Source organism: Gossypium hirsutum, chromosome A07, assembly GCF_007990345.1.
Source record: "Gossypium hirsutum isolate 1008001.06 chromosome A07, Gossypium_hirsutum_v2.1, whole genome shotgun sequence".
Lineage (NCBI taxonomy): Eukaryota > Viridiplantae > Streptophyta > Magnoliopsida > Malvales > Malvaceae > Gossypium > Gossypium hirsutum.
The window spans coordinates 105,359-118,686 of record NC_053430.1 but is presented as its reverse complement, the minus strand read 5'-3'; the positions used below and the strand labels follow the sequence as shown (position 1 = coordinate 118,686).

The 13,328-nt window shown below is 36.4% G+C and overlaps 2 protein-coding genes across 3 annotated transcripts; one reads left to right on the top strand and one right to left on the bottom strand.

Annotated features, from left to right (window-relative positions):
- The first annotated feature begins 802 nt into the window (after window positions 1–802).
- LOC107930849 (protein arginine N-methyltransferase 1.5) lies at window positions 803–10,048 on the top strand. Its single transcript, XM_041117009.1, has 23 exons — window positions 803–1,754; window positions 1,855–1,972; window positions 2,221–2,330; window positions 3,145–3,234; window positions 3,332–3,397; window positions 3,699–3,778; window positions 3,871–3,946; window positions 4,101–4,187; window positions 4,319–4,403; window positions 4,497–4,588; window positions 4,674–4,709; window positions 4,954–5,022; window positions 5,177–5,245; window positions 5,380–5,433; window positions 5,524–5,598; window positions 6,516–6,608; window positions 6,713–6,816; window positions 7,726–7,774; window positions 7,864–7,950; window positions 8,031–8,136; window positions 8,767–8,854; window positions 9,447–9,540; window positions 9,686–10,048. The coding sequence occupies exons 1-23, from the start codon at window positions 1,614–1,616 to the stop codon at window positions 9,767–9,769; spliced, it is 1,953 nt and encodes a 650-aa protein (XP_040972943.1). The 5' UTR covers window positions 803–1,613; the 3' UTR covers window positions 9,770–10,048.
- Window positions 10,049–10,671: 623 nt separating this feature from the next.
- Window positions 10,672–12,641, bottom strand: LOC107930850 (ribosomal RNA small subunit methyltransferase H). 2 transcript variants are annotated; one of them, XM_016862593.2, is made up of 4 exons: window positions 12,044–12,641; window positions 11,612–11,920; window positions 11,341–11,533; window positions 10,672–11,256 (listed from the first exon to the last, which is right to left on the bottom strand). In XM_016862593.2, the coding sequence occupies exons 1-4, from the start codon at window positions 12,164–12,166 to the stop codon at window positions 10,868–10,870; spliced, it is 1,014 nt and encodes a 337-aa protein (XP_016718082.1). In that variant the 5' UTR covers window positions 12,167–12,641; the 3' UTR covers window positions 10,672–10,867. The 2 variants fall into 2 exon arrangements, with proteins under 2 accessions (XP_016718082.1, XP_040972942.1); XM_041117008.1 differs by having other exon boundaries at window positions 11,612–12,637.
- Between the last annotated feature and the right edge of the window lie 687 nt (window positions 12,642–13,328).

Below are 13,328 nucleotides of genomic sequence, written 5' to 3'. Positions count from 1 at the left end.
CAAACACCAAAAAGGCAAGAAACTCAAAGAATGAAGTGATGATTCCCCAAAGTTTGCATGAGCGAAGTCTTTCTCAAAAGACTCAAGGCCTTTATATACTTTAAACATGTCGTGGAGATTACACTTTCGCCTAAAAAATACAAGCCTCATTGCTCTAAAATTTCAGTTTCAAAGAAGCTCACTTTATAATTATTTATTTATTTATACTATTAAAGAAAACCGTCACATCAGATTCAATCTTATCAATACTCTTGATTTACCATGGTGACCAACCCCATATCAGAATACATCTAAGTCATATCATGAGGTTAAAGTGAAGGCTTTTCTCTCTTTAAATACCCCCTTTTCCAAGATCAAAGGGACGAGAATAAAGACACAGAAAAATGAGACACAGATAACACAAGATCAACCATTGGTCATCACTCTTAAACACCATCCTAAACTTCCATCCTTAATTGCTCTTTGCACTATGTATGGTGAGAACCATCACCAAAATCTACCCAAACACCTTGTGTAACTTAATTATCATAACATAACTCAATAACCATCTCCAAAAGAACTCAACTCTTGTTTAATTTTAAGGGACATAATTAACTTGGGGAATATAAAATGTTGGAGTTGGAATGTTGCAGGAGCAGTATTGAATGATAAAAGAATAAGGAGAGATTCCCAGGGAGAAGAAGCATATTTATATTATTAGGGGAGGGAGAGTTCGAGCCTGAAACTGAATCTACTCTTGCATATATTATAACGGACTATAAATAAAGGTTTTAGATTTGAGAAGAGTGCACATGTATTCCCGACCTCTCTTGAGTCTTTCCAGGCCGATCTATGAAGCAAGTTGTGACTGCCTATCAAGTGAATGCATTAAACCCTATTCCTGTTAGACTTAATACTCTACCATATATCTCATTGCAGATGCGGAGCACCATCAAATGAAATCAAAATGATATATTTTGTGACCACCAATCTTTTACACGCTTATGTTATTGATGTTGATATATATGTAAAAACAAGCTGCAGATGGAAAAGATGTGGGTATTTGCAAGTATCCATCAGTGGTTCTGGCCTCTGGGCTACCTATTAGTTGCATTTCTGATACAAAGCAGAACCTGTTCCCATTTCTGTCCTCTTTCAAAGCACTAGTTTCTTGCTTTTCATCAACATTGCCTGCATTGTAAGCATTACTCTTCCTCTGGTTGTGATCCTGCTCCGCTTCTTAAAACTGAATACGATGTCAAAGGGGATGCTATTTATATACATATAGATTCATTAATCTATATTTTATCTCGGGCTTTCGGCCCCGTAGATTCCAATTAATTCACCGAAATGCATATTGTACCTTGTATAGGATGCTGGTTCTCATGGGCTGCAAGGCCCATCCACTAACAAGATAGAACAAGTGTTAATGTATTCGAATTCATATTTTTTTAACCTAGAAAAAGGCGTTGTGCTTAGTTCAGACATAGCAAGGAAACCCTAGCAAAACCCTCCAGAGGAGTCTGTGCTCTGCTTCTACTTTCAATTTTCTTTTTAGTCTAAGTGTTTGTCTTTTCTCTCCATTTGTTATATTGCCATTTCCAAGTGGAAGAGGAGTAAAAGCAAGAGCGAAAATGGGTCTAGGAGAAAGAGGAGGATGGGATAAAAGCGAGTCCAGGTACTGCGGAGTGGAGACTGAATTTGAGGATGACATGCCTCGCCTTTTGTCTTACAATCTCTCCTCTTCCGGCTTTGATTTTGTTGTCGCTCCTTTGGTTAGTTAATTCGTTAATGCCGTTGTTTTTTTCTTAGGAGTAGGCATTTACCTAACGACTCTTTTATGACTTTCCCCTTTTGCGTCTGTGTAATGGTTAGATGGATCCTACTTACAGACCAAGCTTGTTGGAAGCAGAGAATGGTAGCTCTCACGTTCTGCCCTTTGCTGGGTCAGACTTAGTTTTGAGTCCTTCTCAGTGGAGTAGTCATGTTGTTGGTACGAACTTTTACTGGCATCCATTACAATTTTTTTAATCATCACATTTTCAACATCATGTCACTTAATTTTCTTGTCTTTTCTTTTTCCATTATTGTAAAGAGATTATGTATCTTAAAGATATTTATCCTTCAGCCCAGCAATCACTGTTACTCGAGTTGCTACTGATTGGATGTTTACGTCAATGTGAATTTGTTAATGTCTAGAATTGATTTAAATGTCCTCAACAGCTTCCTGAAATTTTCCAGGAAAAATCAGCACGTGGATTGACTTAGATTCAGAGGATGAGATCTTTCGGATGGATTCTGAGACTACTTTGAAGCAAGAAATAGCATGGGCCTCTCATCTATCTCTGCAGGTGTATATACTTTTAATAAGCTGTTTTTACAGGGTTGTAAGGTTTTGCTTGTATAGAATTGCTAACAGCTTGGCATTTTCCCCCCCCTTGACGTTCAAGATTAGTCAAAGAGTAATTTGATGTTTTATTGTGAAATCAAATTTCAAATTCTGATGAATTGGGTTGACCTTATTATATCTGAAGAAGGAACTATCCTGCATTAGCATTCAATTCTAAATCATAATCCTTCAGTTTAACTGCAGGTGGTATAAATTTCAATAAACCTTGAGAAACTCACCAAAATTTCACCAACTATGTGCCACCTTGAAAGATTTTTGTTTTTATTTTTATAAAACTCGAAGGCATGGGTTATCCACATTACACCAAAATCACCACTTATTGTAAGTTTTATTGGAAATGAAACATATCTAACCTGAAAGTGGTTAGAATTGAATGATATACATGGATCTTAGAAATTTTACTTTATTTACTGATTACTCTGATGGCCATTAATAATAAATAAATGGCTCTGTTCCTGATGCTATTGTTGGCAAAAATTGAATGTTTTACTTGGATCTTCTTAAAAATCTTGATTTATATATACTGCTGGCTCTGTGGGCTTTAATAGTAGGATAGTAAGTCTAATGTTAAGTTGTTTTTAAATACAAGTTTGATCTTAATGTTCTATAACAAAAAGCAGAAGTTAAATAAATTGTAAGATGTTTGTTGATGGTTGCTATATGTATGGTGAAATGTCAAAGTTACTGTAGCTTTTGAAGAATTTTTGCTTCTTTGATTGGTAGCATATAATTTTCCATTTTATTGGCTACTGTAGGCATGCCTTCTTCCTTCACCTAAGCGAGCTTCATGCGCTAATTATGCTAGATGTGTGAATCAGATTCTGCAGGGCCTAAGCAATATGCAGGTGCCTTTTTTTAATCTGGATTCATTGTCAGAACCCATGCAAATTTTTGTAACATGTTCTAACCACTGTTTCTTCTTTTAATGTTTCCTCACTTAAGCTGTGGCTAAGGATTCCACTATTAAAAACTGATGAGGATTCACTGGATGTAGATTCTGATGATCTGGTGAGTGAAGTCTCCACTCTTGGTGTGGGTATCTTACCCTTAATGATCTGGATCCAACTATGCTACTATTCTCCTTTTCCTATATTCTAACTTAGGCGTTAAAACATTTATAATATATAAATAAATATATAAGAACGAAATTGTCAGTTCTGTTCTGTTGTCTACTGTATGCATATCTTCGAGGTCTGGATTTCTTGGAGTTCTTTTCAACTAAGTATGCTTATGAAGAAGTGAGTATAATATGTGTGCTTGAACTTGTTACCTTCCTTCCTCCCCCCCCCCCTCTTCTTTTTTTGTACAGAGAGACTCTTGGGAACTCTGGAATTCATTTCGGCTAATCTGTGAACATCATAGTCAACTGTCACTTGCCCTTGATATTCTGTGAGTTTCTGTCATTAGTTTTTTTTTTTTATTTGACCACACTTATGAAATAAAATGAAATGCAGTTCTAACAAAAAATGCGTATTCTCTAGGAGTACGCTACCTTCTGTGAACTCAATTGGACGGTGGTTTGGAGAGCCTGTCAGAGTAGCCATAGTACATACTGATGTAAGTATGTTCTGAGGGTTTATTTACTATTATTTTTGTTAAAAAAGCCAGGTCCGGCATCCTGTAAGGATGAAACTTGTCTTGAGTTTTTATTTAGTTTTAATGCAGATCACTCGTTGTTTTCCTGGATTTCTAATGTACTACTCTTTGCCAGTCTTTCCTGACAAATGCACGAGGTTACCCATGCCTGTCAAAGAGCCATCAGAAGCTAATTGCTGGGTTTTTTAACCATTCTGTACAGGTATTGAAACATTTGCAAACGTTTCTTTTTGTCATTTGATGATTTTTATTATTTTTCCCATGCCATCCAATGTGTTTTCAGCTTCAATATTTATGTTTTTTTTTAAATTTCACCTATCATTGTCTTGACAGATGGTTCTTTCTGGAAAACCTTTACATAATATTCCTGCAGAAAGCACAGGTTCAGCTGCTAATCATATTGATAAAAATGTGAACAGTAAGTGCCTAGGTTCTTTCAATTTGCATTTCTTGCTGAGTAGTAGGTGAGTCTATTGTTGAAAAAGCTCACATTGCACCTTTCTGGATACAGGTGTGGAAAGACATCCTCTCAGGTCATATTTGGATTATGTTGGTTATCTTTATCAAAGGATGGAACCGCTCTCGGAGCAAGAACGGATTGAGGTCTCTTTATTTTTCTTTTTGACCAAGATAGATTTCTTCCCCCAAGTGTTATTCTTGTTCTAACTCATTCATTCTCATATGCCAGCTTGGTTATAGGGATTTTTTACAGGCTCCATTGCAAGTGAGTTTTCTTCGTCTGTATTCTCTTCTGATTCATGAACTTTCCATTTTATTTAGGGTTTAGGGTCTGCTGAGAGTTAAATGTGTTTGGCTGTTGACACAAAATATAAATGCTGAAGTATCGGACAGTCTGATGATATAGCATCACATTTCTGCTACTTCCTTGCCACTATTATTATTATTATTTTTGTTATTTTTGTTGTTGTTTAAGTTAAAGGTTGATTTATTCCGCTATTTCAATGCAGCCTCTGATGGATAATCTGGAGGCTCAAACATATGAAACATTTGAGAAAGACTCGGTGAAATATATTCAGGTAGTGCAGTTTTGTGCCTATAGATAATTTCTTTAGTATCATTTTTTGTCCTTTCACCTCTTATATTATTGATTGGTGACAGTAGTCGTCATTATTTGTGTTATTTTATTTTATATTTTGCAACCTGAATGAATGTATGCTTATGTTTTACTAGTATCAAAGGGCAATCTGTAAAGCTTTACTGGATAGGGTCCCCGATGGGAAGGCATCAGCAATAACAACTGTAAGCTACCTCTTTATCATGCTTTTCTAGTTTGTCTGTTTTAGTTAACATATGATGATCTTGTTTTTCATTGGTGGTTCACACATACAAGATTTTTCATTCTTGATATTGATGTGTTTTCTTCTTTTGGAAAGGTATTAATGGTTGTTGGAGCAGGACGAGGACCTCTAGTGAGAGCAGCATTGCAGGTTTTTTTCTTATGTATTTTTCCAAATGGATGTTCTTATTCCTGCAACTTCTGTTCTGATGTCTTTGTATTCTGTTTGTTGATCTGATAGGCAGCTGAGGAAACTGGACGCAAGCTTAAAGTTTATGCTGTAGAAAAAAACCCAAATGCTGTGGTCACACTTCATGTGAGTTGCAGATTCTAGTTATTATGTTTCAAATTGTGGTATTTTTCGGTTGCTAAGATAATGCACTGTTAATTCCGCTAAAATAATCTGCTAGCACTGTATGAACTATTTGCATGTTTATGCATAGAGTTCTTTGGATGATGCTCCTCATTGCTTTTCTTTTTTTTGGATATTCAGCCCATGCTGATTTTAGTAAGAGTTACACTCCACTCATAACAAATTTACTGTCTTCTTTTGATTCTTGTTTATTAAATTCAGGACTAGGAAGTTTTTATGTAAAAAATGGCCTTTATAATGGCTTTGTTTAACTGAGAGGTAAATTGGAGAAATTGCTAATATTAAATTGTGCATCTATGTTTTACAATTAATGGGATTCAGTTAATTCTCCTATGATCTAGAAACTGCAATTAAATATGTCTTCGTTCTTTAGAAGTACTTTTGCAAGTATTACTCAAATATAGATCAGTATCTTCATTTGATGTAGCTGACGATTGTAGAATTTATGATTTGTAGGGATGAAATAGGTGTATAAGTTAAAAGACTTAAAATGCTTCAGTCATCATTGAGTCTCACCACCCCGCCTTGGTTTGTTAAATTTACCTCATGTAAAAATATCATTCATCTATAGCAATTTTTTTCATCTGTGAAAAAGTTAAAGGATTAGGGAAGTAAATCAACTTCATGAGTATTAGATATTGTATAAATTTCACCCTTAAGCTGCAGAGTATTCTGCTAGTAAAAGCTTTTAAATTAAAGTCTGTTATTGTAGTTTGGTAACATCCAGCCTGTCTACTGATCATGGATGGTTTTCTTTGGAAGTCCCAATTTAGATATGAGGACTGTCATTTCTTGCCCAAGTTTGATGAACATTTAATCAGTTTTTTATTTTGAACATAATGTCATATTTGTTTAAACAGAGTCTGGTTAAACTGGAAGGGTGGGAAAATGTTGTTACCATAGTTTCTTGTGATATGCGTCTTTGGAATGCTCCTGAAAAAGCTGACATCCTGGTATGTGAGTATTTACTAATTGTGTTTCGTTTTTCATTTTTTTTATCTCATATTCTTTTCTTTTGCACGTTCATATTCTTTGACTTAGCTATGTTTGTATCTAGGTCAGTGAATTGCTGGGATCTTTTGGTGATAATGAGCTGTCTCCTGAGTGCCTTGATGGAGCCCAACGGTTTTTGAAGCAAGATGGAATTTCAATACCCTCATCGTAAGTAAATGCTTTTTTTTTTCCTTTTTATCTTTTTAATGAGGCGGTGGATCATTTCAATTATGTTTCACTAGAGGATTCAGCCGAATTCTCTACTGATGATTCTGAACCCTAATCTGTGTGGATGTCCCAATAGATAGAAATCTAAATTCGATGATCCAATTTACAACTATTTTGGCAATATCAGTAAGCATCAGTGTAAATGACTTGAAATTTTCTGGGTTGTGTATGGACACCCCTTGTGGGATCCTAAATGGGCAAGCTTAGGATATTTTGGTTATGGTTCTTCAGCTTTGGCTTTATGTTTTGATAATTGTTTCATTAGTTTTGCTTAAATGGTTATTGGATTTCTCATGATAAACGGACTAGCAATCTTATAAGCATTACTTGATGATGGATATTTATCAAAGATTTGTTATTGAGTTTTACTCTTCAGATCTGTTATATTAGGTAATACTAAAGAAAATAATGGTCTTAATTGAAACATTAATATCTCAATCATTTGTTGAGAAAGAGTTTTTCGATTGGGTTACTGCCCTGTTGTGAATTACTGAATGGGAAAATTCTAATCTAAGTTGTAGATTTCCTAACTAAAGAGGTAATGCATTTATGTCCTTTTTTCTTACTAATGCCTTCTGTTTGTTTTATTTATTGCTATTATTGGTCTTCATTTGCAAAAATGTTTTCAATATTTCTTCTTCCCCTATACTTGGTTTATAACACTTTGTATCAGGTTATATTCCACCATCAAAAGGCAAAAGAAGGAAAAGAATAATTAGGCAGTAATTCTCAATTTCTAAGCAACTGATTGTTAATAGTATCAAAACCTATTGTTAAGTGGTCAGTCTGATATCATAAAGGCATGGTAACTAAAAAATTCAAATGCATTCTTTTTGTTATGCCTCTCAGGTACACAAGTTTCATCCAACCAATAACTGCTTCAAAGCTATATAATGATGTATTCCCTTGTACCTATACTTTATTATTTCCTGGTATATTCTTTGAAGTTCTTCTTCTAATTTTTTTTCCCTTTTCTGGTTTTCACAGGTCAAGTCACATAAAGATCTTGTCCATTTTGAAACTGCTTATGTTGTAAAACTGCACAGTGTTGCCAAGCTTGCTCCGTCACAATCTGTGGGTCTATACTCTTTTATGTTTATGAAGCACCAGAATTTTTTAGTTCTAACCTGCCCTTTTATTATAATTTTGTACAGGTTTTTACATTTAATCATCCAGATTACTCAACTAAGAAAAGCAACCAACGGTACAAGAAGCTTCATTTTGTGATACCAAGTGACACTGGATCAGCTATTGTACATGGTATGTAGCAATCAAGTCCACTTAATTTTCCTTCAATTAAATGTTCTAGAAAAATCATGCTGTGCACAGACAAATCTTTTGAGTCTCCATGGAGTCTGGTTTACACCTATTCCATGAATAATCTTGAAAATAAGTGTAGAAACTGGTATTACAGAATGAGAATCTTGTCTCTTGCTACTATTCAATTTGTCACAGATTTAACATTTTATTCAATTTTACAATGTTAGGTTCACGGCAATTGTTTTGAACTTATGAAGTGCTTAATGTTGATGAAATTTTAGAGATGTCAAATTTGAAGTAGTGTTTTTTTAGAAGTATTGGAGATTGTGTACTTCCCAATTGGGGTATGGTGTTGATGGTTACTACTGTCCTATTCTCAATTGGAGGAGCATTTGACATGGCTCAAAATTTATTTCCATTATCTATAAGAGCATTACGGATCTATTGGTTGCAGTTTAGAAAGCTAAACTACCTTGAAATTTCTTTAGTAGATAGGAAACTAATTACTTAGAGAAATGTTTCTCTTGCTCATCATTTCAATTTGCATTCATGTTTATTTAAAAAAATAGTTTACTTGAACGATAATCATAATACATTTTTAGGCCTGACTGTTTTAAAACTTCATTGAAGGATTTGCTGGTTACTTTGATGCAACGCTCTACAAAGATGTACATCTAGGTATTGAGCCGTCAATGGCTACACCAAACATGTTCAGCTGGTATGCAATTTTCTTCTTCTTGGATTCTTTTGTCCAGGACTCAAGTTTGAAGCTTGATTAGCTGAGAACAAATTTGGAGTCAGATATTCTCATCTATTAGTTATCTGCAAGATCAGAAAATTGATTGACAAATGTCCATGCAACCATTTTTTGGCCTTTAATTGTATCTGATTTTCTATAGCGTGCACTTGTTGGAAAAGTCCCACAACGAACTGAAAATATGATTTCGTTGTTCAGTAATAGTCTCACCATATGCATAGTTATTATAGATGTCTGGTTCTGTTTGCTGTTTGGGGAGCAATTAGATTTCTGGTTTTGCTCAGAGACCACGAGAGTGGTGGTTTGTTTTATTTTACTTATTTCCAGTCGTGAAAGCTATTTTAATGAAGATTCTTACTGGCTTGCCAGAATAAGACACAGACTCGGTTTATTTAGAAGTTGAACTAGTGAACATTGCTTATAACCGAGCATTGCTAGAATGTGGGACACACCTTACCATCTATATCCATTTTTGTCAAAATTTACTCGAATTTCTTTCCTTTATAACCGCTCTTCCATAAAATTGAAAATCTTGACTGGTGTGGATGGGCAGGTTTGCAATATTTTTCCCACTAAGGCAACCTATATGTGTTCAACCTGGATCCCCTTTAGAAGTACATTTTTGGCGTTGTTGTGGTTCTACCAAGGTGAGTCCTTTCCCTTTTATTGTTTATAACATAGGACTTCCCTTTTTTGTGTTAAATTTTATTATTTTAAAACCAAATTACTAGTTCGTTGTAAAATTGAAAAAGTTAAGGCTGTTTGGTTGGGTGGGGCACAAATGTGATGCAGGTTTGGTATGAATGGTGCGTGACATCTCCTAGGCCATCACCTATTCACAACAGCAGTGGCCGATCATATTGGGTAGGACTTTAGAACCATTCGGTTGTGAGGAGAGGGAAGATGTATTTGCTTCCTCATTACAGGTCAAAGCAGGCAGCGACCTTCTATGGTTTCAGGTGTGGCCTTGGAACTGAAGTAAATTGAGAGTTGTACTACCTTTTTGGGTGGATTTAGATGGGGTTTCAGTTTTAAATTCTTAGTGTAATGTGCTTGTGCTGTGATATTCTCAGCACTGTAGTGTCGTTTCTGAACATGATGGATGGATTATATGGCAATTCAATGTTCAATCTACGAATCAGGATCCTTTTTACACTTGATCGAGTTTGAGTACAGACTACATGGAAATGATCAACTTACGTGAATCTCTGGATTTTATTCTTTCAATCAACATCAATTAGTTTAAGCCAGTTCAAGCATCGAATTTCTTATTATTGTTCTTTTACTGATTAATGCTTCACTAATGCAACCGTTGTTTTTGGAATTGTAAGTGTGCCAATTGCTAAGTTTGAAATGTTTGGTTTTATCGAAACAGTGGGGTAGCTTTGTACGCTGATTTTGGTTTATCTGCACACCATCAAAACCTTATCAATGTCATGTCCAAGGTATACAAAGGCAAAATGATTCTGTTTTTACCTTCGACAGCCTTCGGACCCTTGAACTTTAACTTCATATTGATATAATGTTAGTAACAAAAATTTTCCCAAGTCATCTAACAGAATATGACCAATAAATATCATTTTCCTTTGTTAAACTTACCAAAGATTATACTTTAGTTTGCATATTGTTAGATCGGGATTAAGAGAAATTTGAGTTTTGGAGTTTTCATTATAATGACAACCAACAAAGTATTATAATAGCAAAAGGTTGGCATTTGTACTGCGTGACCAAGCAGAAATCAACATGATAGAGGAAAGATCTCTTCTCATAAGGCAATCTGTTCAAATTTGTAGGCATTCTTCACTCGTATGCTCACAGGCAAATCACCCAGGATTAATTGGTTTTTCCAATGACATAAAAATGTTCAGTATAACTTAGAGGCTTACATGTCGAAAGGACCTAAATAGCTACATGAGATGTTAATGCATTTGTTGTGTATTTATGAATAACTTCCCTAAGCTGTTACCTAAATAGCTACAGCTTCTGAATTACCCTTAGCTTAGCACTTCTGCGGCGACGGTTGAAACCTTCTTCCTTTTCAGATGGTGTTATTGGCCTCTTGGTAAGTATTGTTCCATTAGAACCTTGTATCGTCTGTCTAATCCATAATTCCTTTTCATCCTCCCCGCCTTTGATCTTCCTTACGGAATCCCTCCCTTCTTCACCGATGATCTTAAGGAATACTTGTTTCACAATTCTGTCCTCTAAACTATGGAAAGAAATGACAGCAAGCCTACCCTCAGGAGCAAGACAATCAAAACAAGCGTGCGGGGAATCCTCCAGCGTCTTGAGTTCATCATTGACAGCGATTCTAAGAGCCTGAAACACTCTTGTTGCAGTCTTTATCCAACCTTGCCTACCTCCTACGGGCACAGTCCTTAACTCGTTAGTAATCCAATAGCACAAGACTACATGGGATGATGGGATTGAATGGAGAGGGAACCTACCTTTTGTCCCAGGAGTGGTACTCCGAATAACATCAACCAATTCACCAGTGGAATGCAATCCACCTTGAAGACGAGCTTGAGCAAGCTTGTTTTGTAGCAATCGCCAATTCCTTTCTTCTCCATAATCCCGGAGGATTCTACCCACTTCACTATCTGGCCAAGAATTTAATATATCTTCCGCTTTCAGACTAGCCTGTCATCGGCCTGTTATAGTTAGAAAAGAATAATCATCCATTCCATGGGGAAAGAAAGCAAAAAAAATGGGAAATACCTGAGGATCCATGCGCATATCAAGGGGTCCATTAGCAAGCACACTGAAGCCTCGGGCAGGATTGTTGACCTGCATGGATGACATTCCTAAGTCCATTAAGATGCCATCGACTCCGGAAGAGATGTGGTCAACCTGGGTGAGAAGGGATCTAATGTGTCTGAAATTTTTGACAAAAGTGAGAGCTTGGAAGTTAGGATGAGGGTGAGAATGGGAAATAGCAGCATTGATGCGAGAACGAGCCATACGGAGTGCAAGTGGATCCACATCCATTCCAATGAAAAGCTTGAGTTCAGGGTGGGACTGGATTATCTGGGAACAACAACAACCACAAGCACAACCATTTTCAGTAATACAAGACAATTCCACCGTTGTATAGAATATCATATTCATAAACACACACAGTACAGCTACTACTAAAAGAAAGAAAGAGACCGCAGAAGCATGACCAGCAGCTCCAAGAGTACAATCGACAAAAGAAGACAGAGGCTTTAAATTTGAAGAGAAGACATCAAGCACTTCACCCAACATAACGGGGATATGGGACTGCTGCATCATTATTGTAGAAGAAGAAGAAGAATCATCGTCCTCCTCCTTTAAAATGTGAATATCCCCACCCCTGAGCGAACGGGTTCTTCTCTTTTCTTTGGCTAGCCCCTTTTCTTTCTTCTTCTTCTTGCTTGTATCGGTGGTGATACTAGTACAAGCGGATCTTACGAGGGTCTGCGATCTTGTGGGGTATTGATTGTAAAGGAGACGCTTTGCTGATAACGATGCAGAGCGTGAGGAGAGGAAGAGAAATGGAAGCAGACAACATCATCAGCATCATGTGCTTTGCATTTGCAATTGCAGTGGCCGCCATTGATTGTTTATCTACCGGATATCCAACAAAGTGAGCGACTAAGTTCAGTCCAGTCCCCAGTCAAGGCCAGGCCATGGATTAGGGATTAGAGACAATGGATAAAACTAAAAGTAGTAATAGCAACAAACAACCAGCAGAGGAGAAGAATCGAATGATGAGCCTTCCGTCTCCCTCCCTTCGGCCTTTCCGTTTAAAACCTCTTAGGGCTAAGGCTAAACCTTTGGGCCTCATCTTTTCTTATCAGGCCCCTTCCACAGTCCTAACTTCTTAGTTATCTTATCTAACTAAAAATCGACCCAAATCAAGGTGGTTGAAATCAACGATTTATGAAATGGATCCAACTGTGGATGAAAATCCAATATAGTCTTATGCACTCATTGGTGGCAACTTCCATATGCACAATGGTTAGTGGAATTTACTTTGCAATTATAGTATGAAATGAAGAATATCGCTCAATCCTCTATTCGACACAATTGCAATTACAGTATGAACAGAGTATTATTGCAGACGATATTAAGTACGTTTTTTTGGGTGTTGTTCGGGAGTTGCCAGGAAGAAAGATTTCCCATAACTTATTACTGCCCACATTGCCATGCCTTGAATAGGCCAAAACAATCTCCACCCTCCCTAGTATGAAGTGAACTCCTTGAAACATACAGACTGGATGATGCAGTAAATTTTTGAGTTAAGCTTATTTCAGGTACTTGGTTGATGCGAAAATGAGAAGATAAGCCTAAATTGGAGTTGAGGTCACAACACCAATGCATTTTTCATCAACTAAGGAGTTGGCCTTCAACAAAATTGCACACTCAAGTCATCTACCTCTAGTGTTGCAACACCAATGGGTTGATGTCGCGA

Coding starts and splice junctions, on each gene's coding strand:
- LOC107930849 (XM_041117009.1), top strand. CDS start 1,614: ATGGGTCTAGGAGAAAGAGGAGGATGGGATAAAAGCGAGTCCAGGTAC. Junction 4,188..4,318: donor TTTTTAACCATTCTGTACAG/GTATTGAAACAT, acceptor TTGTCTTGACAG/ATGGTTCTTTCTGGAAAACC. Junction 7,951..8,030: donor AGCTTGCTCCGTCACAATCT/GTGGGTCTATAC, acceptor AATTTTGTACAG/GTTTTTACATTTAATCATCC.
- LOC107930850 (XM_041117008.1), bottom strand. CDS start 12,166: ATGATGCAGCAGTCCCATATCCCCGTTATGTTGGGTGAAGTGCTTGAT. Junction 11,534..11,611: donor ATATGCGCATGGATCCTCAG/GTATTTCCCATT, acceptor GGCCGATGACAG/GCTAGTCTGAAAGCGGAAGA. Junction 11,257..11,340: donor TACCACTCCTGGGACAAAAG/GTAGGTTCCCTC, acceptor CTGTGCCCGTAG/GAGGTAGGCAAGGTTGGATA.